This window comes from Rhinopithecus bieti, unplaced genomic scaffold (assembly GCF_001698545.2).
Source record: "Rhinopithecus bieti isolate Rb0 unplaced genomic scaffold, ASM169854v2 scaffold_18620, whole genome shotgun sequence".
NCBI lineage: Eukaryota > Metazoa > Chordata > Mammalia > Primates > Cercopithecidae > Rhinopithecus > Rhinopithecus bieti.
Window position 1 is genome coordinate 1,590,862 of NW_016809631.1, and position 24,804 is coordinate 1,615,665.

A 24,804-nucleotide genomic window follows, 5' to 3' on the forward strand; every position below is an offset into this window, starting at 1 on the left:
TTATCCTATTATTTAAAATATTTAACAATTACATTATTTTAGAAACAGAGAACCAAATACAATTTGATATTACCATAAAATTACCATAAAATAGTTATGCTCTTTATTCACTGTTGACATCTTTCCTCCCTATATTAAGTTGTGTAAGTACTTGAGAAACATACTTAACACTGAACTTCCCAATATATTTGGGAAGGTATGATATGAATGTTAAGTATAAAATAATACAGGTAGTTCATGTTAAAAGAACTCAGAGGAAATTTCCCTGCAGGGTAACTACAGAGATGTTTTTCATGCTGCATTTGTCCTGAGATGTTTATGTAACTCATTCCTCTATCTCAATCATTACATACTACCCATTACAAACACTCCTGTGTGCTCTCTGAGCTCATCTGAAGAGAACAGAATTGAGTCGATGATTTGAGTTACGATTTTCTCCATTCTCCTAAGGACTGTACATAATTAGTACCATTCTAGATGACACAGGGACTTAGGGCTGAATTTTCTCCTGAAAACCAAATTGAGAAAGCCTGTGATAGACACTAGCCCCCCTCCTTCTCTTTCCCCCTACTCCCAGACTGCTCTGGCCTCAAACCCATCCTATCTATTTCACCAATGACTGACACTGTCCTGTCTGCACCGAGAGCGAGAAGCACCCACAGGGAAAAGTTATTTTAAAATATCCAACTTTATATATTTAAAGCCTCATCTTTCCTCATAAGCTATTATTTTTCTCTTCTGTTCCTACCTTTGTCAAGCTCAGCATGTAACAAGTCATCTTTTTGTGACATCAAAGTCTTCAAAGTCTTTCTGGAGATCTAGAATCTACAATTTCTAAATATTTTGCATAACACATAAAGTGCATATAAATTAAGTTATCCTACACCTGTGAACTGATGAGAATTATTCTGCTCAAACAGGTGGTGAAAACCTTTGCTTGACTCTCCTAAAAGGATAAACAAATGCTAAAGAAAGATCGCTTTCAACTACAGTGAGATTTTTGTGATATATGCTAACTGGAAAAGGTACATTTTTACTAAGCCATAGCAAATAATTTTAAAAGAATATCATTCCACAGTATATGGATCTTTTTCATTATACTGCAATGTAATTTGAAACTAGATTATTTTCCTTGCTAACACTGAGAAGCAACAATTTGTTTAGCATATCTAGTGATGACCTTTTTCCTCTTAAAGGTGACAATGATTCTAAAACAAGAACATCTGAAAACAGTTGAAAAAACTATCCCAACACTTCAATACACTGGAAAAGTGGTCATATCACACTATACTATAGATCATGGGTTGGTAAATTTTTTCCATAAATGGACAGACGGTAAGTATCAGGCTTTGTGGGCTATAGTTTCTGTGGCAGCTACTCTGCCATTGTAACACAGAAGCAGCCATAGACAAGTAAAAGAATGATCTTGGTTGTGTTCCAATAAACTTTACTTATGAACACTAAAGATTCATGTTAATTTTCATGTATCATAAAAGTCTTTTAAAAAAAATTTAAAATTATAAACACAATTCCTAGCTCACAGGTCATAAAAAGCAGGCAGCAGGCTGGATTTGACCCACAGGCCATAGTTGGCTGCCTCTTAAACAGGCTTTTATACATTATGCAAAGTGTTTCAAATCCCAGAGACTTTGGAGACTTTTCGTTTTTTAGATTTCTCATTTTAAAACATATATAATACAAGTTTTCTTTCTGGATCAATATACTTACGTGAGAGAAAATAATTCAGAAAAAAATAAAATCCTTACTTAAAAAAAGGGAAAAGCTGTAAAACAAATGTTTCGTCTTAAAATATATTTAGGAAATGTAAAATTAAAGATTAAAATTTTATTCTATGCAACANGGTTTATAAATTTCTCAGTCCCTTTTATACAAAGTTGCAACTGAAACCAGCAATCACTTACGTGTACAACCATCAACTCTGAATATAATATGAATTATACCTAGGAACTGTAATTTACCAAGATGAGTTTTGCCTGCTTTTTGAAAAATGCACAATTATATCACAGAACATGGTTTCTACAATTTGTAACAATTTTGAAAAGGAAACTCCTGCCTCCATAATATAAGGAAGCAAAATACTCTTTCCATAGTCATCATCCTGTATAAAAAAAAACTTTATAATAGTCTGATTTACCTTTGTCAAAGGTAAAATGATTCACATTTGCATGGATTACTCTGATTCTCAGTAGTTCCTAAACACAAAACAAATTTTGCATGAACCTTTATCTGGGTTTTCCAAAGCAAGTATTACACTGGCAGAAGTCCATGACCCAAAGAAAACATACTGAACATAAAAGGTTTACCAACTTTATCCTTTCTAATTTTACAATAGCTTCAGGTATTGAGACCTAACTGGTTTCCTGTGCCTATCCATTGTGAACACATCTCAGTCATCTACTTGTAATACTCCTCAGCACCATATTTTGTCGTTGCTTTATTGTGCGACGTAGAAGATCCTTTCGTCCAGCTTCAATCATCTGTTCTTCCCAAGAGTTCATTTCATTATGATAACGAATTTCATCCTCTTTAGCAAGCCGAATATATAACTGAGAAAAGGATAACTGTTAAAATGATTTACTTATTTTTTGAGATAAAATGATTATTTAAAATAGCAATTAATTTCTGGAAAGGTTCTGTATATACTTTAGAAATTACATTACCATTCTACATGTATAAAGGCAGACTGGAGAAGAAATATTTTTGTGAGATAAAAGTTAGATGAGGAAAATGTTAAGAGATAGACTGTGATCTCTTTGAATGAAATTGTTACAAGTTCAGATCTTGAGGTGCAGGAAGGAGGCAACAGCAGGGTATGACTGCCATAAAATACAGTGGACACTCAGGCTTATGAGTGCTGTGGTTTCAAATACTAATTTTATTTGCAGACAAAAACTACCAAGAGAAAAATGCCAAACTGGTTCTGAGAATATGAAAATAATTTTAGAATACCTGTATTATTAGTAATACAAGGTTGTCTTCACATGAATCAACCCTTGCCCTAATACATTCTCTCACAGATATCCTAACTAGACACTTGAGACTAACAACCATAATACTCACTTCCTTTTCAGAATCAGACAGATTTTTCCAGTTTTCCTTTACAGTCTTCAGCTTTTCCTGTAAAACAATACATGTTTAAGTTAAGGTAGATATGGAGACTACAGTCATCTTTATTATTCATTCCAACAACAAAAACTCAGATACCAAGAATTACAGGCAAAGCCTCATCAATTCTTAACATCTTTTCTCTCTAAACAAAAACGATCAAACTGTTACAATTTCCAAAATGAATTGAATGAAGGTATACATTTTTGATTCAGAAATATTAATATTCAGGTATAATCTATATGTTGTCATAAACTAACTTCAAAGTCTGTTTTTATTCCTTCCCTATAGCGTTAGGTTTTATCTGAAAATCTGTGCTTCAGTGTTTAGATACAGTAATAAGAACAATACAACACAAGTCCAGTAAGTCTACTTAGCTGAACTTAATTATATGACCTGGAAAAGGTTATTTTACCTCCCTTGGGCTTAGCTCTTCATTTATAAAATTAAAGGGATAGAAATTTTTTGTTGTCATTTTTTTTTGAGACAAGGTCTGTCACTCAGGCAGGAATGCAGTAGTATGATCACAGCCCACTGCAGCATTGACCTCCTGGGCTCAAGTGATCCTCCTGTCTCAACTTCTGGAGTAGCTGGGACCACAGGTGTGCACCATCATGCCTGGTTAATTTTTTAAAAACCTTTTTTATAAAGATAGGGTCTTACCATGTTGCCCCGGGCTGGTCTTGAACTCCTGGAATCAAGCAACCCTCCCACCTCAGCTTCCCAAATTGTTAGGATTACAGGCATGAGCCACCGTGCCCAGCCAAAGATGTTTATTTTTGCTCTCCCTAAAATCCCATTAAACAAAGAAACCTTTTAAGGCATAAACCCACATGAACAAAGACAACAGAAGAGGGCACTATCAACACAAAATTCTGGAAGCTAAAAAGCAGATGCATTAGTGGTAACTGACTTAACTGACAAAAGAAAGCTAACTGTTAAACGGACAGTGGAGAAAACCTAAAAGCAACTGATTTACAATACAGAATTCTCAAGTATCTCAGGAATTGGAAGCACCAGATAGGTACAAAACAGGTGAAGCTAAGGTTAAACACAAGATTGGCTGAAAGACTGTTTAAAAAAAAGATTAGGGCCGGGTGTCGTGGCTCACGCCTGTAATCCCAGCACTTTGGGAGGCCGACGCGGGCGGATCATGAGGTCAGGAGTTCGAGACCAGCCTGGCCAATATGGTGAAACCCCATCTCTACTAAAAATACAAAAAATTAGCCAGGTGTGGTGGTGCGTGCCTGTAGTCCCAGCTACTAGGGAGGCTGAGGCAGGAGAATCGCTTGAACCCGGGAGGCGCAGGTTGCAGTGAGCCGAGATCATGCCACTGCACTCCAGCTTGGGCCACAGAGTGAGACTCTGACTCAAAAAAAATAAAGAGAGGTTGGGTCGGGCACAGTGGTTCACAACTGTAATCCCAGAACTTTGAGAGGCTGAGGTGGGTGGATCATCTGAGCTCAGGAATTCGAGACCAGCCTGAAGTAATACGGTGATACCCCCGTCTCTACAAAATACCCAAGAAATGAGCCAGGCTTGGTGGCACATGACTGTAGACCTAGCTACTCAAGAGGTTGAGGTGGGAAAATTGCTTGAACCCGGAAGGCAGAGGCTGCAGTGAGCTGAGATAGTGCCACTGCACTCCAGCCTGTGTAACAGGCTGCCTGTCTCAAAAAAAAAAAAAAAAAAGAAGTTAAATTTCTACCATGGCAAATTGTAGGACATTTATCCTCTCTAGAGAGTAAAATAGTGTCTCTCTGTGAAAACCAGGTACAGGTACAGTTGAAGGAAATGGTAGCATGCTAATAGCAGACAGATTAAGTTAAAATACATCCAGCAGTGCAGGGGGGGAAAAAAAGGAAAGAAAGCTAAAGGAAAACAGTATGGAAAAAATAAGAAAATTAGAGCACTAGCTCAGAAGATGCATATACAAGTAGCAGGAGTTCTAAAGGGGAGGAAAAAAACCACCTGATCACATACAAAGGACAAATAATCAAAACAAGTTTTAAATTTCTCAAAAGCAGTACAAAAAGGTAGAAGAAAAAGAATTTTTACATTTTGAAGGAATATGTTTTCCAAACTAGAATTCTATGCCCAGTCTAACAAGTGAATGTGAGGATACAGACATTTTCAGACATGCAAAACTCAAAAACTTAATTTCCCATGCACCCTTACTGGGAAAGATGCTACACAAGAATCAGAGAAAACCGAGAAAGTAAACAACAGAAGCAAAAGCAGCACCACAAGGATAATGAAGGAGATCTCAAGATGTTAGCTGTATACTAGGATTAGAAGGCAACAGTCACACTGGAACAAACCCCAGTTTTCAGAGTTAAACTGAAAGAAAAATACATCCTAAATTTACTAAAAGCTGGTGAATACTGAGGAGTTTGAGGTTGAACTATTGGTAAGTACAAAAAAAAAAAAACAAATTTAAGTGAACAAAGACATAAGCAACTTCAGGGAAAATAAGTTTCGTAGGAAAGAAAAAATAATCATAGCATATGACATAGCTTAGCTGTGAATAAGCTTACATAATCATAATCATAATACTATTAGGTTGGTGCAAAAGTAACTGCTATGTTTGCCATTACTTTTAATGGCAAAGACCACAATTACTTTTGCACCAACCTAATATAAAGACACAATACCGAGCTAACCAAAATTTTAACTATATTGGGAGGTAGGGGAATGGAAACATGAGAACCGTAAGATGACAGTTAAATGTCTAGCTTAAATGGTGGTAGGTAATGCTTAAAGCATAAGATAAACAATGATTAAAGTTGAAAAAAAAATCAAGAAGCAACAATATAAAATGTTACTTAGGGATACGGAAACAGAATTTGTAAAGTGAACTACAGATATAATAATCCCGAAGGCAGAATGCCAAAAACTCCATCTTAGATTAACATGGGTTAAGGATCTAAACATCCATTTCTCTTACCATGTCATATGATTCAAGAAAAAAAGCAACTGCCCATTTGGAGCTTCTAAGAAGCAAACAAACAGGAAAGACTAAGCCACAGCAGGGACTGACAAGCTTTCTGTTTTCTTTGACACACTGATATGATGACATTCCTAAGTATAACACATCCCTATGGGCATAACCAAAATTTTATTAAAAGATATAAATGACGCAACAGGTTACAATCAATTCCCCATAGAAAATATTGCAGCTCTACTCTCATTCTTAACTGTAAAACAGTTAAGAACTGCTGAAACAGAAAAGCCTCCAGAAGAACTTTAACATCCCTACATATTTAAAAAAAGGTTAAGCATTTAAATTTTAAAAGTTGGCAATGTATGTATGTATGTGTTGGCAACTACATACCCAAATTGATTGTATGTGGTAAGAAAAAAGATTTTTCTTAAAAGAGGGCCTTATCAGAAGAGTTTACTGTCTGGATATCCACTACTTTTCTTCACTACCTGACATATGGCACTCTAGACTTTTCCTATCTAAGTATTTTTTAAGTTAAACAAAAACGTATTTCAGCTTTACCTGTGGTGAATCACCCTTAGCTTCTTGGAATTTTTCAGCTACATAAACGTTATAAGCTGAACGAGGTCTTTTTGGTTTTCCAAGCTGTGTTAACTCCTGAATTTAAAAAATTGGAGGGTCAGAAACAGTGTTAATCTCCATGAGACTTAATTTTACCTACAGAAACTTTATTCACTACCATGCATTACAGATTATTCCTTAAAGTGAATGTTATGATTCTTATATAGTGTGATTATTACATCTTGTGGTCAGAATTGTTTTGACAGCACTATTTTGAAAATTATATTAGATTTCACCAGTTGTTTTCCATACAAAACCATTTCCTTTACCTATTATTTTCATAGTCTCCGTGAAATATATAACTGAATATATATGTACAAAACCTTTTTAAAAGATAAAACTATCTCAGGTGCATCCTTGCAAGACACTACCGTCCCCTTGACCAAATCACTGCATGCTTTCACCACAACCTAAGAACAATGGACTATCTGTTTAATAATCTTTCATCTCATTCCATTCCCTGAATATCTCCACTTTTAAAGCTCCATCATTGTGTTAAATTCGTTTTACTGGTTACCAAAAGGGAAGAAACTATGGAAAAGAATACAAGTATCCCTTACTATCAGTTTAATGTCTGAGTTCAGGGAGTGATATTGCATTATCATACATAAGTTTCTGAATTTGGATGGTAAGTAGTACCTGTAATTTATAAAATTCTGTGGCTCTTAATAGCAATTTGGCTATAATCAGTAACAAATTCAACTTTTATTCATAACTATAAGTAGGACTCCTCTGATTTAGTTTCTTCTTTCCGAATCTCTCAGTCACTGCCTATTGAAACTACTATAGACCCCAAGCGCTTTAAAACTCAACTATTTCCCTCTTTGTTTCTAGAGCTATCACTAGGGATTTCTCTCCTGAGGGTTTTACTTGTAACTTCCTAGTCCTCACACTTCTCACTTGATCTCTGAACTAGCTGGTACTGGGAGTCAAGAACAATTACAAAAGAAAGAGAGAATCAAAAGGGAAACTTTATAAATGTCCAGTTCTCGTTTCTGGTCCTCTCTACTCTTAGCACAGTCGGCTGGGTGCATTAAGGAGGAAGGGAGAATGAAAGAGGGAGGATATACTTTAGTAATCATTCTTCCAAACAGCATCCTTATGTAGACACTCTAGTTTTCACTCTTAGTATGTTTCTGGCTTCCTTTTACTGATTAGATCAGCCACCCTAAAGTAGCAGCACCATGGTCTCAAAACTGGGCAGGTCAGCTTAAAACATTAGGGTCAGGGAAAGATGTTTTGGTGTCTCACATTCAAGGGTGTAATCTAGTCTTTCAAAGAAATAGTTTTAACTCTGATGATCATTTTGTAATAGTGTAGGTACACGACTAGCAAACTGACCACCTCACAACCAATACTGGCTCTATTAAAAAAATGTAAAACTTTCAAACGATGAAATTAATGTGAATTAATACATTAAGCTGGGAACTACAAATTTTGAACCATGTGAGGTTTTTAATAATTATTTCTTTGAAGAAAAAAAAAGAATTCCATTCTAAAGGCACTTAATTGATTAGATAAAATTGGCATTTTCCTGATGTGTTAATGAATTAATGCAGTCTACTCAGCAATATTCCATATCAAACTCACCACAATCTACAGAATAATTCAAATCAATACGTTATTCTAGAGAAGACTCAGAAGCAAAGATTACTGCTACTCCTGGTTTGACTGTTTCATAACTCTGTTCCTGTAGTTTTCATTACTGTTCTACTAACTGTACACCTTAAACGTGGATACATCTGAAAGTAGCAACAAGGATTTCCAAACAGACTCAATGGCAAGTGGTCCTAGTGACTATCTCACTTTTCAGAAGAGAACTATCCCACTTCTGCCTAACTGAAGAATACCTGATGACATTCTACCATATTGTATCTGCCTATTATTATTAAGAGAAAACTACCTATATTCATAGTTATATAAATCTCAATTCTTTACCATAAGAAAAAAGTATTTCAATGATACTCACTTTTCTTTTTGTCATAGCTTTCCTTTTTAAATGCTTGTCCATGATTTCTTTTTCCAAAGATGTAATCTGACTTGGAGTTAGCTGTTCTTTAAATCTGCTTATCTTTTCTTTGTATACCTGCCAGTCCGCCCTATAAGCATCTTGATATATCTATAAATAAAAAACCCAAATCAAGTCAACAAACTATTGCTGGCAAATTCAACACAGCACATGCCAGGGAAAGGCAACTGCATGACTTCAGATGGACAGTTTTTATCACCAGGTGGAAATGTGCTCTAGGATGAGACGTATATGGATTAAAACATACATTTTCCTTATACATACTAATCAAGGTGAGAGTTTAGTAATCAGCCTCCATTTTCAAACTGCTGCCCCTTCTTAACCTCCACCCCATACATCCATATTCTCACTATTTATGCAGATGAGAAGACATAAAGTTTCTTTGTAGATAACAGATTATTTTTTAAAAAGTCTGATCCATCTGGTCTTTTAAAGGTCATGACAATTGCTCCTAACTGCAGAATAACTGGTCAGCCATGTTGAAAACTTATGTGCTTACTTTTTTCTTCGAATCAGGAAGTTCCCTCCAAAGCTTGGCAATTCTTCTAATTAGTTCTGTAGGTTTTGCATCTATGGAATGAAATAAAATGAAAAAAGATGCCACAATTTTACATCTCAGGATAATTTCTAAAGATATCCAGGAAAGCACAATCCATACCACACATAACTTAATATAATGACTTAACTTTTCTGTATCCAACTAATTTAAATGTAAGTAATTTATCCAACATCATTAAAACTCTGTTATCTAACAACTAAAGAGTGTATCATATACCACCAGAAACAGTCAACAGTTTGATTACTAGGTGTTTTTTGTTTTTTGTTTTTGAGACAGGGTCCATCACCCAGGCTGTCCACCCAGGCTGGAGTGCAGTGGCACAATCTCGGCTCAATTCAACCTCCGCCTCCTGTGCTCAAGTGATTCTCCTGCCTCAGCCTCCCAAGTAGTTGGGACTACAGGTAGGCGCCATCATGTCCAGCTAATTTTAGTATTTTTTGTAGAGACAGGGTTTTGCTATGTTGCCCAGGATGGCCTCAAACTTCTGAGCTCAAGCAATCCACCTGCCTCAGTCTCCCAAAGTGCTGGGATTACAGGCATGAGCCACTGCACCAGGCTGATTACTAGTTTAAGAAGCTGGATGATCAATTGCTTCAAGTTTTTTACTTCCATATTTCAAGCAAAACACTGTTTCAAGTCTTTGAGGAATTATTAAACTTATAAAAGCTAACGACAAAACACATTCTCGATTCATATAACATTGCCTCGTATTTCAGTAACAGAAATATCATTTGGAAACAAACTATTCGAAATTCAATCTGTTATTCTCCACTTTCTTCTTCATCTTAACCGGAATGATGGCGTGCAATTAATTGATTTTTTAAAAAAATGTTAGTACTAACTCTTACATTTAAAAGATGTGGATACTTAAGCATGTCTCTGAAACTAACTCCTTACCTATAATGTGAGCTTTTTTTTTTCTTAATTTTTTTTTTTTTTTTTTTTTGAGATAGGATCTCGTTCTGTCACCCAGGCTGGAGTGCAGTGGAGCAATCATGGCTCACTGCAGCCTCAAGTTCCTGGGATCCAGTGATCCTCTCACCACAGCCTCCCAAGTAGCAGGGACTACAGGCACTGTGTCCCGACGCCCACCTCATTTTTTGTATTTTTGGTAGAAACAGGATTTCCATGTTTCCCAGGCTAGTCTCAAACTCCTGGGCTCAAGCAATCCACCCATCTTGACCTTCCAAAGTGCTGGGATTACAGGTGTGAACCACCTCACCCAGCCTAATGTGAGCATTTTTTATTATAGTTCGTTAGATTTTCACAACTGCCCTGTGATGCTTTAGAAATCGTAAGAAAAAAAATAGCTATTATCTTTACACTATAACCTAAGAGCCCTACAGGCTTTCTAGGGCGTCAACAAACATCCTACCTGGAAATGTTTTTTTTCAGGCACCCAAGACAAGAAAGGATTTATCCTTTACAACCCACCATCCCCTTGGCAAGGTTGAGGTCTGAATCAAAGAACCAGAGTGGCTCTGAACTCCTATGATGGAAAGGTTTATGTTATCTTATCTTGAAAGCTCCTGAAAGTAGCAGTAATTTGCATAGAACTTCACAGTTTATGGATGCTTCCACAGAAGCTGCAACTTTATTAACAATTCCCTGAGGCAGAAAAAGGAGGAGCTAAGCAAGAGAAAATAATTCATCAGTGGTCCTCTAGACCAAAGGCAACCAGGCCCCAAATTCAGCTTTTTTATCCTCTTCCTAGGGTGCTTTCTACACTACACGTTATTTTTAAAATACCGTTTATTAGTTCTCACTTATGTTGAAAGTATCTTCATTTGGTATAAAATAGAACTTCCTATTTTACAGACATCAAATGATTGTTCCTGCAGTCACTGAATGCTTTAGTACTGCAATTCAACATTGCTATTTAACTGCTTAATGGCATTTTTATTACATGAGAAAAGGGTACATGCCCCCAAACTCCTTACCTGGGTTCTCAGCTCTAAATATGGGTAGTTGTTCTTTAGAAAATCGAAGGTAAGAACTTACAGGTTTCTTTGGACAACTTGCCAAGACAGATGAAAAACACTTCGGTAAATACACAAAACTACATATGAATAAAAAGAAAATAACCAGTATCAGATGTTTAACTATCAATATTCATATGTATATAATGAACATAGATCCCAAATAAGAGATGTCATCAAGATACTCCTATGTCTCCAACGCCTTCAACAAGAATGCTAAAACCCTGTCCTAAACGGAGGGGAGTGACTGCAGGACGGAAGTCTCAAAGCCCTTACCTCCTAGGAAGGGCAGGGAGTGGAGGAAAGGTCTATACTCCAGCTCCTGGGCCCCGCCTCTTCAATGCCTAGATGGTGGCAGGAGACTCCGAAGGAATTCGCAGAGGCGGCGGAACGGATCCAAAGCTACACCGTGAGGAGGGGGGGGAGGAGCGAGTGGAGGGCAGCAAGAAGCAAGGTACGGGGTATTAAGGAAGTAAAGGCCTGATCTCAAAGCCACCGTCCCCTTGGCAAGGTCGAGGTCTGAATCAAAGAACCAGGGTGGCTCTGAACTCCTAGGAGGGGCAGACAGTGAAGGACGGAGTCTACATTCCAGCCCCGGGACCTCCTGGGCCCTGCCGCCCCCTAGGGCACAGGCGAGCGGGCCTACCTGAAGGGGGAGCGCAGTCGACTCCCACAGCCGGTGCACAGCTCCGCTCCGGACCTTCCCAGCGCACTCAGCACGCCCCACATGCTCCGGAGGAACGCCATTGCTCCAGCGGATGAGGCAGTGACCCGGCCCCAATCTCGGAGAACCTCCTGACACTACAGAACAACCCCAGCAATCACAACTAGAACCCGCGTGCTACCCTCCAGAGTTTGTTATCATGCCCGCCACTAGTGAGGCACTATGGGAAATCTGTTAATATCCGGTCGGTAGTTGGGGGGCGGGGCGGGGCAGGCCGGAATTGGCGCAGGCGCGGGAGAGGGTCCCCCGGTGGGCGGTACTGCGTGGGAGGAAGAGGCGCCGCGGACATGAAGGGAAACCGCAACCCGCTAGCCTTTGGAGGGCTCTGGCCTCGAGGGGGCGCTGCTGAGCCGCCTCTGGCCCCGACGGCCCGGAGCAGTGGGTTCCTCTGCCGGGCCAGGAAGGTGATGGAGGGACCCTGTTGGACGCACCCCGACCCGGCGTTGGCCGGTGTCAGCCCGTGACGGCCACAAAGGCTGTACGTAACAGACAGTCCTGCATCCAGGACCCCGAAGTCCGATCGGCAGGTGCTGCGCGCCAAGCGCAGCGTCTCAGTTCAAGCCAGGCCTGGGAGCTCGGAGTTCAGAAATAGTACCGGGAGAGGAGGGGATTCGCACACTTAAAAATGCAGATTCCAAGCCCTTACCGCAGAGCTTAATTCCGTGTGTCTGTGTGGGGCCCATTAATCTGCATTTTAGCGAGTTCCCCAGAATTTGACAAGTTCTAATGTCTCTGGTCTTGGGACCACATTTAAAGCAATATAGCTTTAGACTGTTTATTCTGCCATCTACTGCAGTCTTCCAGTCTGGCCTCCAGCCTGCTTAATTTGAGCGGAGGAAACTGACTAGTTGTCCACAGTCTCTAGTCTCAATTCTAGTTCCACTATTAACATTAACGACTTGACTTGGGATTATTGCATTCCCTCGTTAAGATTCAGTTTCCCCCTCTGCAAACGAGGATGTTAGACTAAATCAGAGTTTTCCCAACCAAAGCCCTGAGAACTTGTGTCAAGTATGCCTGAGACATTGATGTGTCAAAAATTGCTGTACAATTTTTAAATTTGTGTTATACCATTTTCTGTATAGGCAATGGCATGAAAAAGATTAGGAAGACCTAAAGATATCTAAGCGTCCTTCCAGCCCTTAAACACCAGTTGTTTCAGAGCTAACCACCTTCCGAGACAGCCTTTCTTCTGTTGTATAGCCATAATCGTTAGAAAATTCTTACCAGTGTCATATTGAGCTGACAGTCTATTACCTTTCTGTAATTATGAAAACATTGGCTCTCTGGAAGTAGGACTAAGCCTACTTCTTTTAAGCGGTAATAACCACTTCCCTTTTATAGACTCTCAGGGTTGAAAGGGACCTTCCAGGTCATCTGTTCAAACCTCCCATTCTGGCATGGAATAAACAGGTTTTCTTCCTGAGTGTATACTATGTACAACGCCCTAATCATAGATAAAAGACACAGTGTTGTGCCCCAGCCCCACCCCCGCCCCCAGCCCCAAAGGGTAAGGTAAAGTAGTAAATAATTACAACACGGGGCCAAGATAGAAGTTACATTTAAGTTGATTTCTAAAATAACTTGTTTCCCTCTTTGTTCTAGAATATTTTGTTCTTTCAAATGTTTGACATAAACTTCTTTTGGATATTAAACAAACTTTTGTTGTTTGCAACTTTCATTTGTATAAATCTTGCTGTAAATACCTTAAAAATCAAATCCATAACATTTTTCATCAGATACCAATCTTCCTTAAAACTCACTTACATTGCAGTGATAATTTTACTTCTAAAAGCAGAATTTGCAAAGAAACATAACTTTATCCACTAAAACTGTCATTTAACAAAAAGACATGGTTTATAATTACTTTATAAAACATGAAGACTTACTGCAGTCTTTCCCAGGGTCCCTTTGTTGTGAAGTTCGTCTAATCCCATGACTTCAGCTATTAGTTATAGCCTCATGATTGCCATATTGAATCCAGTCCTCTGAGTTCCATATCCATATAACCACTGTCTTCTGTACATTTTCACCATCATGTCCCACAAGTACTTCAATTTCAACATTCCCTGAACAAAATTCACTATCTTTCCCCCATCTTGAAGTCCTTTACTTGGTAAGAGGCACAAGTTTTCCTCTTCAATCATCCGAGCCAATAACTTGATAAATCATTTTAGAATCTCCCCATTGACACTGCACCTGCCATTAACCAACTGATGATGAGTATTGCTGATTCTACCTCATTCATCCCTCTACTATGTATTCCCTCCTCTCCAGTCCCATTGCTGTTGCTTTTGTTCAGGTCAGTAATGTGCTGGTTAATAGCTCTCCAAAAAAGAAAGCCCCAATTTGTAGTGTTTGCTGAGTTCTATGGTGTAAATACTCCCACTATTGGCAGATTTCATGCTACTGACAAATTTTTCTTTCCCTATTAACATGCAAACACACATATTACATAACCAGCATTGCTCCTCTCTTTCTATTGAACTTTTAGTATTTCTTAAATTAGTAATATTTGAGCAGAAACATTGTGGTAGTTGATGAAAAATTAAAACAACACACCCTGAAGTTGGGTTGCACTTTAATATTTTCAGAACTTTTAAAATAACTTTATTTGATTGTATGATTCACAAATCAAAAAAAAAAAAAGGAAGAGAAGGTATTGTCATGATCATTATTCCCAATTTCCAGATGAGAAAAATGAAGTTCAGAAAGCCCAACTCATAAGGTTCCAACAGTAAGTTGTGTAGGTAAAAATTGCAATTCATTGTACTGTGCTTTTCGTTTGTATCAGATCACTCAGACTCAGTGAACATGCCGCATCATTCCAGCCCAAAATATTTTTATTGGATCATCTATAGTGTGTGAGTTCATATCATTTACTTGTGACATCATGTACCACTCTGGCTTCTGATCTTTTTCTCTATGTATACATATTTTTTTCCTCAATAGATGGTAAGTTATATTAGGAAAAGACTAAATCTTATGCCTTCTTTTATCCCCTGTTGTACCTAGCACAGTACACTAAGCATGATAGATAGATGAAGAGACAGACGGATGGATGGATGAACTGATAGATAGATAGATAGATAGATAGATAGATAGATAGATAGATAGATAGATAGATGACAGATATACAGATACATACAGAGAGATGAATAGTGTGAAAAGATTACCATCTGCACAAATTATTTATATATAAATTTCGCCCCATAGAGAACAACTACCTGTTAGAAGTGTCATTTGCCAACAGAAGGACACATTTGCCAGTGTATGGAGATGGAAACCATGTAAAATTCTGAAATATACACATCCATGAAAGTAATGATTATGGTTCATTGAGACTTGCACATTGGTAAAGCAGCAGGTAGTGTCAAGAAACAGCAGGAGCAACCAGAAACCTGGATAATTCCCTGCTGAATAATGCAGTTAGATGCACACAGATCACTCAAATGAAGAAAAAATATTGCTAAGAGAAAGCAGTCTTGCTTTTGTAATTATAATAGATAAATAATTTAGCTACAACAGGAGCAATTACCTAATAGGTTTTAGCAGGATAAATAGATGTGATTCTGAACTTGTAAGTAAAATCTCTCTGGAAATAAAATCATACTATGAACACCACATTTAAAGACAATTTCCTCATAAGCAATTACATAGCACTGTGATAAGCACTTGAAAGGGACACAAAAAGGATAAGACATTGATCCTGCCCCAAAGAGCTTACACTGTGAATGGGGGAACAAAGCATAAAGACACAGAAAGAATAAAAGTATAACAGTACATTGCAGAAATGAGAAAAAATTTTACACCTTGAATATCTCCTAGCTTATTTTTTCTGTGAATCAACGTTTTAATAAATTATGTATGGAAAACTACTTGTAAAATTTTTTCTTTCAAACCATTTTTATTGACATAGTCTGTTTTCATGCCACTGGAGTTGGCCTTTAAAATCAATATACAAAAGAGGGAAAGAGAAATAGAGAAATTAGAAGAAAGACCTGTTGCATGTTAATAGTTCCCAGCTACCCAAAATTATTATTATCTGTAAATTATTTCTCAATTAGAACAAAGTCTGCATTAATTATTAAGGGCATATCAGAATTATTTTAAGCCATTGCTATAGCAGCATTACAAAAAATAAATATAGCTTGTCTATTTTAAAGCTGATTCTGAGTCAGCAGGAGGGAGGACAAGCAAAAAGAACAGCTATAATTTTATGCAAATGTATAATACCCCAATTCATATTACTGGATGTTACTGAAAGCTGACTTCATATTACTGAAAGCTGACTTAAAGATTGGAAGAAATCCAGAATGATTGTATTGAAGGAATAATGCTATTAATAAGACAATATAACCTAATGTGTCTGCCCTCATATCATGGTAAAGTACCTGATCAATACAAATGGTGATAATTTATTGCTCAACTACATGCCAAGTATTTTACATACATTATCACTAATCCTTTCATAAATCCTCTAAGGTGCTATGATTTCTACTGTACAGCTATGAAAACTGGTATTCAGATATATAGATAATAGGAAGGATATCTTCCTTGTTAGCATGTTAACAAAAATTGCCACCTCTGAATCCACAGTTTGCAGCTTTGAAGTTATATGACTCTATGTAGATACAGGATAGGCAAATCAGTCATGAAGCTGTAGTTTTCTTAAACACCTGCTCACATTCTATTATTTCTTTCCAGTCCCCATAAATACTTTCTTATTTAACTGAGTGGCTTATTAAAATAATACCTTAAGCCAGGGCAGTGGCACATGCCTGTAGTCCCAGTTACTTGGGAGGCTGAAGCAGGAGGATTGTTTTAGAGCCCAGAAGTTTGAATCTAGCTTGTGCAACATAGCGAGACCCTTTCTCTTAATTAGTATTCAGTCACCCAAAAACATAGGCTTGAATTTAAAGGACTACACACACACATATGCATGAGTGTGCATGCATAAATGACTGCAGAATAGTACACAAAATTTGGTTTAATAGTGATTGTATCTGAGTATTGCAGAAGTGCGTGGGTGGTACCCATTTTTTAATTTATATATTATCTTAGTCTTCTTGTAAAACACAATAGTAATATTAATCTTTTGGTAACGATTTTTTAAAAACTCAATTCCTAAGAGAGGCCAATACTGTGCCAGACACCGTGCTAAGTTCTAAAAATACATATGGTTGGGCGCAGTGGCTCACGGCGGGATCACTTGATCCCAGGGGTTTGAGACCAGCCTAGGCAACACAGTAAGACCCCCGTCTTCATAAAATAAATAAATAATACATACAAATATGATTAAAGCCTGATCATCCATTTAAATTTACCTGGGAAAGTCGGGGATGGCTTCATAGAGTAGGTGACATTTGAACTATTTTTTCAAGTGAGGAAAGGTTGAGATGCCTTCCAGAAAAGGAAAACAGTATGTGCAAGTCACAGATATTTATGAGGGCATGGTGTACATATGAAAACAAAATATATGTGAAAAGGAGTGGTATGAAACAAACCTCTTTAAGGTTGAGTGGGGTTGGGTTGTAAAGGACTATGTATAATTTGTTAAGTTTGTTAGCAAAATATAGCCAAACAACTTTTTAGGCAGGTTACAGGCACAATTAACTTGTTTTTATAAAATCCCTTTAGTAGGAGCACAGAGAATGATGGGTGTGAGGAGACTATTGCTTTAATCCAGGAAAGAGGGTCTGAGATTCTGAAGTAACATGGTGCCATGGCTCATACTCCAAAGGCCTAAGTATAATGGGCAAGATTCCATTGACTGGTTAAGTACATAGAACACAAGAATGACTTTAAGGATTCTACCTTGATAGACTATTCCAATTCCAATTGCATACTCTACTAAGTTAATATCCCCAAGCAAATGCTTTCATTATATCATTGGCTGGTTAAAAACTTACACACTTCTTATTTGCTATCAAACCAAGATTTCATATCCAGCAGATCTATGTTCTCCACCTAATCTTTTCTCTCATTCATTGCACACAGACTGCCAATACCATTCTCACTTATTTCTACTTTATCACCTTTGTTTGGATTCTCCTGTTTTCATTAATGCCTTCCCCACTTAAATATGCCAATTAGAACCCTAAGTATCTTCCAAAGCCTAGTTCATTCATTCATTTAGTGAACAAATATTTAAGTACTTGTGTACCAGACATTGTAGATCCCAGCAAGTATAAAGATGCACACTGGGAATCATGGTAATACTGATGAGAACTATTATTTCCTCAACAGCTAAGAAAAGGAGTGACATAAAAATTAGAGATTTAAAGGATAGGGAAAGAGGGCATTTTAAGCAGAATGAACAATTCGACCAAAATCTGAGAATGAGAAGCGCCATTCTATACTGGAAGTGGGGAGAGATTGGGATTCAATGAGAACTGCAGGCAGTTTGGTGGGAGTCGGGAATGGCAGATAAGACTGGAGATGCAAGTTAAAACCACAAGAGTCTTGAGGACTTGATAATTTACTCTGTTGGTTCATGATTGAAACAAAGGGAAAGAACCTGAGAACCCAAAGGGTCCTGATATACGTATCAGATAGAAATGAGCTTCACTGTTTCAAGTTAAAATGGGTCCGAGTTAAAGTTAAGGTCCAAAGGCTAAACCATTAGCATCTCCCTTCTTTTTTCCATAGGTCCCTCTGCAAAACCACTGCTGAGGCTGTGGGGAACTATTTAAAATTTTTAAAGCTGATAACCCTCAAGATCAGACTTGGGGTTAGAGAGAATACTTTCACACTTCTGTGAATGATGGACTTGAGGGCAGGGAAAAGATAGGACGTTGTGGTCGTACCATCAAAAAATGAAGAGAGAGAGATTTCTGCTTTGAGAAATTCCACTGAGAATCACAAGAGCTGGATAAAATAAACTTATAATTGAGAAAGTATGAGAATGCTGCAGAAGTCATGAGACTTTCAGAGGTGAACTGAGTATCTGTGGTCATTTTTCTCCTGGAGTACAGGTTAGAGGCTGAGAATTTGGGCTCTGTGCAGGCAGAGGAGCACTGCTGAAAGACAGACAGAGTTATTTGTGGTTGCACAGAGCTGGAGTGACAAAACCAGAGACTTAAGGGACCTCAACATGCAACTAACTAGTTTCCCCCGCAAGTAAGAGCCAAAGTTTTCATTTTGTTGGGCAGCAGGCTAAAGAGCTAAATTTCTGAAAAAACATCGTGTAATTTTCTTCTCTTAGTATTGAGAAGACAATAGCCTGACAGAGGAAAGAGACCCCAAAGAACAGCCTAGGAGCAAAAACACTGAAGTTGTGAACTAAACTAACACCAATGATTTACAACTTTTCTTCTCCCTGCAGCACTTATTGATTTGGATGTGGCTAAAGGCTAAGGATTCAAGCTTGATCCCTTATTACACTTCATGACAGAAGAACCAGTAGAAGTTTGGTGGTTGCATATAGCAAATGTAACATAATTACATATTTGAAGGGCTTTAGAGATAGCAGGTTTCTTGCTCAAGATGTTTGCCAAAGTCTGAGTCTCCCAGGAGCAACAGGCCTAAACCTAAAACTGTGGATCAAAAGGACTGAAAAGCAAGGTGGAATCTCCTATAGCCTGTCTGTGCTGAGGGACAAAGACAGTCGAAGAGGGTTATGCACTATGAACAAAGATAAACTAGACACAGTTTGGGTCTAAATAAAACTGCAAGCCAGCCTCAACTAAGCAAAGGCCCTGACTGCATTAAGGTGGTCATCTTCACACTCTATTTGACTAGCAGAGCACATGATGAAACCTCTTTGGTGGAAGAAAACATCATGAGTCTTCACAGCTTTTTTGCACAATGTCTGGCCTTCAATAAAAGCAGACCCACAGGTAACTCAGATACTAGAGTTAGCAAAGACTTTTAAATAACTGTGATTAAGAACTTCAAAACTAGAGAAAATATGGAAAAAAATAAAACAATTTAGGAACTCATCAAAAAAACTAAAATATGTTTAAAAAATCAAATGGTAACTCAGAACTGAAAAATAAACCTAGTATTAACCACAATGTCTGAAATGGAGTTGATGGGTTTAAAAACATATTGAAAACAGCAGGAAATAGGATTAAGGCTGGAAAAAAGGTCAATACAAAACTGATGCACAGAAGGACAAAGGGTAAAAAAGGAAAACACAGAAAAGAGGTTTGAAAACATGTTGGATGCAGTCAAAAGATCAAATATATATTTTTTATACTGGGGTTCTAAAGGGGAGAAATAGAATGGGACAGAAGCAATATTCCATAAAATAATGGCTGAGATTTTCTAGAACTGATGAAAATATATCAACCCACAGATTCAAGAAGCTCTGTGAACCTCAAGCAGGATAAAGACAAAGAAAACTACACTTTGTAACACCATTGTAAAACTGACGAAAATAAGATAATCTTAAAAGCAGTCAGAGAAAATAGGCATATTACTTTTTAAAAAGCAGTAAGACTAATAAGGCCAGGCGCAGTGGCTCACACCTGTAATCCCAGTGCTTTGGGAGGCCAAGGCCAAGGATCACTTGAGGTCAGGAGCTTGAGACCAGCCTGGCCAATATGGTGAAACCCCTTCTCTGTTAAAAATATAAAAATTAGCAGGGCGTGATGGCAGGCACAGCTACTCAGGAGGCTGAGGCAGGAGAATCGCTTGAACCCAGGAGGTGGAGGTTGCAGTGAGCCGAGATCACACTACTACACTCCAGCCTGGGTAACAGAGCAAGACTCCGTCTCAAGAAAAAAAGAAGAAAAAAAAAAAAAGACTAATAATAGCTGACCTCTCAATAAATTATGGAATCCAGAACACAATGGAATGACATCTTTAAATTGCTGAAAGAAAATACCCATCTAGAATTCTATTCCCAGTAAAAATACCCTGTAAAAATGAAGGCAAAATAAAAACATTTTCAGAAAAGCAAAACCAAGCAGAGTATTTGTCACCAGAAGACATACACTAAACGAAATTCTAAAGGGAGTTCTTTAGTTAAAAGGCAAATGATCCCAGAATGAAACAGGAAAGCAATGAATACTGGAAAAAGTAAAATCGGAGTTAGGTATAATGATACTGACATACAAAACATCAGTGTCTTGTGGAATTTACCATATGTATCAAATTAAAATACATGACAATAATAATAAAGGAAAAGGTGGGAAAGAGACAATGGAATCAAGGTGGTCTAAGGTTTTCACATTACAGGGAAAATGGTACAAGTAATAATTTATATTAAACTATAATCAGAGATAGATCTTTTAATTTAGAGTAATCACATGCACGAAGAATGTCTAACAACTTATCAGAGGGAAAGAAAATGACACTGTTATAAAACTGAATAACCCAAAAGAAAGCAAAAGAAAGGGGAAAAAAATAAAACATGGTTAAGAAGAAAAAAAAAAAAACAAAATGGGAACATAGTTGGTATAAATCCAACTATATCAGTAATTCCTTTAAATGCAAAAGAGTGAAATTCTCTAATTGAAATACTAAAATGGTCAGATTGGATAAAAACCAAATTAAATAGAACCCAACTTTGAAATGAGTACTGGAGACACACATTTAAAAGGGACACAGAAAGGTCAAAAATTAAAGAATAGAAAAAGATATACACTGCAAATACTAGCCAAAAGAAACCATACTAATATTAGATAAAGGGGAGTTTAAGGCAAAAGCATTAATACAGATAGAGATGTTTCTTAATGTGATATCACAATTGTGTGTGTGTGTGTAAGAGATAGTATCCAAAAATATGATTTCAAAATATATAAGGTAAAAATAAAACAGACAATTTCACAATCATAATGGGAAACCTTTTAACATATCTCCCTTAATGGCTGTGAGAATAAGCAAATAAAAATTATAAACACAATTAACAAGCTTGATCTAATTAGCACATATAAACACTGAATCTAATAATAAAAATTCATATTCTTTTCAAATGCATATGATACATTTATCATAATTTCCATATGCTGGGCCATGAAGCAAGCTTCAGCAGATTTCAAAGAATTGAAACTATTCATATTATGTTTTCTGGCCACGGAGAAATTAAGCTAGAAATCAATAGCAAAAATTTAACTTTAAAAAAAAAAAGCCTAATTGCCTGGAAATAAAACAATACATCCTTATATATAACTCGTAAGTGAATAAAAAAATCAAAACAAGAATTAGAAAATATTTTTAACTGAATGGCAATGTAGATACAATATTTCAAAACTTGTAGGATGCAGCTAAAGTGGTACTTAGGGGGAAACATAGTTTTAAATACATATATCAGAAAAGAGGGAAGGTTTTTAAAAATTATGTTTCAATCTTAAGAAGCTACAAAAAATGAATCAAAATAAAAAACTAAAGAAAATATAAATAAATAATATAAATCAGTGAAATGGAAAACAAATGTAAAAAGAAATTTTAAAAAATAAAATACTGATTCTCTGAAAGATTAATAAAGTTGATAGTCTTCTAGCAAGACTCACCAAGGAAAAAACTGTGAGGAGACATGTATGACTACAGATACATATTACCTTCAAAAAGACGAGGATATCATGAACAACTCTATGCCAAATAGATCAACGATTTAGATAAAATGCACAAATTCTTTGAAAAACACAAAACCAAGTAACAAAAAATATATCTAGTCCATATATAAAGAAAATATAATTTATTATTAAAATCTTCCCATAACCACCACCACAACAAAAAAAACTCTAGACATTATGCCTTCAGAATATTCTTCAAAATATTTAAGGAAAAAATACACAAATCTTATACAAACTCTTCCAGAGAACAAAGGAAACGTTTCTTCATTCTTTTTATGAGCCCAGCATAACTTGAGGTATGAAAGTTGACAAAGATATTCACTAAAGGAAATTATGGACCAATTTCTCTCATGAACACAGTTGCAAAAATCCTAAAAAAAAATTGCAAATAGAATCTAGTGGTTTGTAAGGAAAATAAATACATCTCAAAGTGGGTTTCTATCCAGAAATGTAAGGATAATTTAGCATGTGAACATCAATTTGTGTAATTCATCACACGACATTAATCAAAGAAAAGGATAAACATCACAATAATCTTGATAAATGAAGAAAAAGTATTAAATTCAACTCATAACTCAGTAGTAATAAAAATGCTTTAAGAACTAGGAATAGAAAACTTCCTTGATATGAAAGAAACACCATTGTTAATATTGACATATAAGAGCTTTCCCTTGGAAATCAAGAAAGGATGCTTGCTATTACTATTTCTATTCAGCATGATATTGGAGCTCAGGCTAAGGCAACAAAAGGAAAAAAAAGAAATATGGCATATAGATTTGAATAAAATCATCTCTATCTGCAGGTGACATGATTATAAGTAAGTATAGAAAACTTTAGAATTGTACAAACTTCAAAGGAAATTTAGCAACGTTGCAGGATATAAGTTGAATATTATAAATTGCTTTTCTATAAAGAATATAAATATATGAAATGAAAAATAACTTTATAATAGGTTTTAAAACGATACATAGAAATGAATCCAATGAAAAATGTGCAAGACCTCTATACAGAGAATTACAAAACAATTACCCTATAAAAACACTTAGACAATTAGAAATTAAAGACCACCTAAGTACATTGAGTGATTCATGTACATTGTAATGACCAGTCAACAAGACATATTAGTGACCCCAAATTGTTTTCCAAGGAAAAGGGTCTATGTCCACTTTCCTTGAATTTGAGTGAGTTTGTGACTGTTTCGTCCAATGAACTACACACTGTCTGACTTCAAAGGCTAGATTACACTTAAAAAGGCAGCTTACTGTAACCTCATTCTCTTGGAACACTTACCTCCAACTGCTCCCTCTTGGAAGTGGGCAGCCATGTTGTGCAAAGATCAAACCACTTAGAAAGGCCCTTAATAAGTGACCTAGAATATAATACCTGTCCTGGTGCCAACGTATGAGTGGAGAAACCTCCAAATGCTTCCAGCCTCAAGTCATCTGAGTCATCCTGAGCTAAGACCCTAAGTACCGTGGAGTAGACCGGCCATCCCTCCCGTGCCTCATCCCAATTCCTCACCCAACAGAATCCATGTGCATAAAGAAATGGTTGTTCTCTTACACTACTTAGCTTGGGGTGGTTTATTGTTCAGCAGTAGATAACCAGAACAAAAAAAGTCAACTTTACCAAAATTGCTCTGCAGATTGAATAAATCCCAATTAAATCTCAGGACAAATGGCAAATCTGACCCTAACATATATATGGAATTACGAGGGGCCTGAAGAGTCAAAACAGTACTGTAAAAGAACAGAGTTGGAGGGCACACACTTCCCCATTTCAAAAGCTACTACAAAGTTACAGTAATCAAAACAGTGTCATACTGGGGGCAAGGCATAGTGACTGATGGAATGGAACTGAGAGTCCAGAAATAAACCTCTATAGTCAGTTGTTTTCAACAAGGGTACTAAGGCCATTCAAAGGGAAAGAAGAGTTTTTTCAACAAATTATACAGGCCTGATCTTTAGAATGGCCTGTTTACAAGATTCGCCCTTGGCTGACATCTAGAAACCTGGCTTCTGAAACCATCCCTGAGTGATAAGATGTGCTTGCTGTGCTAGCCTGACTAGACTTCTTAAATAAACAATATGATTTATGGTGAACACCTGCTTTCCTTCTAGGAGACTAGAATTTTGGAAAACAAAGGATGCTTACGTGATTAGCCCCCAGTAAAAACCCTGGACTTTGAGTTTCACACTGGCTTCCTTGGGCAGAAACACTATGCCCATGCTACTACTAGAGGAAGGCTTTACTCTTGTGGCCCCTGCAGGGAGAGCACAGGGAGCCTGCACATGGATTC

At 37.1% G+C, this 24,804-nt stretch overlaps 1 protein-coding gene across 1 annotated transcript; it reads right to left on the reverse strand.

Moving 5' to 3' along the window:
- Positions 1-2,314: 2,314 nt before the first annotated feature.
- TFAM (transcription factor A, mitochondrial) lies at positions 2,315-12,537 on the reverse strand. The gene is made up of 7 exons (XM_017889912.1): positions 11,905-12,537; positions 11,220-11,338; positions 9,220-9,290; positions 8,661-8,810; positions 6,632-6,727; positions 3,082-3,138; positions 2,315-2,567 (listed from the first exon to the last, which is right to left on the reverse strand). Exons 1-7 carry the CDS (start codon positions 12,003-12,005, stop codon positions 2,412-2,414), a joined length of 750 nt encoding a protein of 249 aa, XP_017745401.1. The 5' UTR covers positions 12,006-12,537; the 3' UTR covers positions 2,315-2,411.
- Positions 12,538-24,804: the final 12,267 nt, after the last annotated feature.

Coding starts and splice junctions, on each gene's coding strand:
- TFAM (XM_017889912.1), bottom strand. CDS start 12,005: ATGGCGTTCCTCCGGAGCATGTGGGGCGTGCTGAGTGCGCTGGGAAGG. Junction 11,339..11,904: donor CGACTGCGCTCCCCCTTCAG/GTAGGCCCGCTC, acceptor ATTCATATGTAG/TTTTGTGTATTTACCGAAGT. Junction 6,728..8,660: donor AAGCTATGACAAAAAGAAAA/GTGAGTATCATT, acceptor TTTTAAATTCAG/GAGTTAACACAGCTTGGAAA.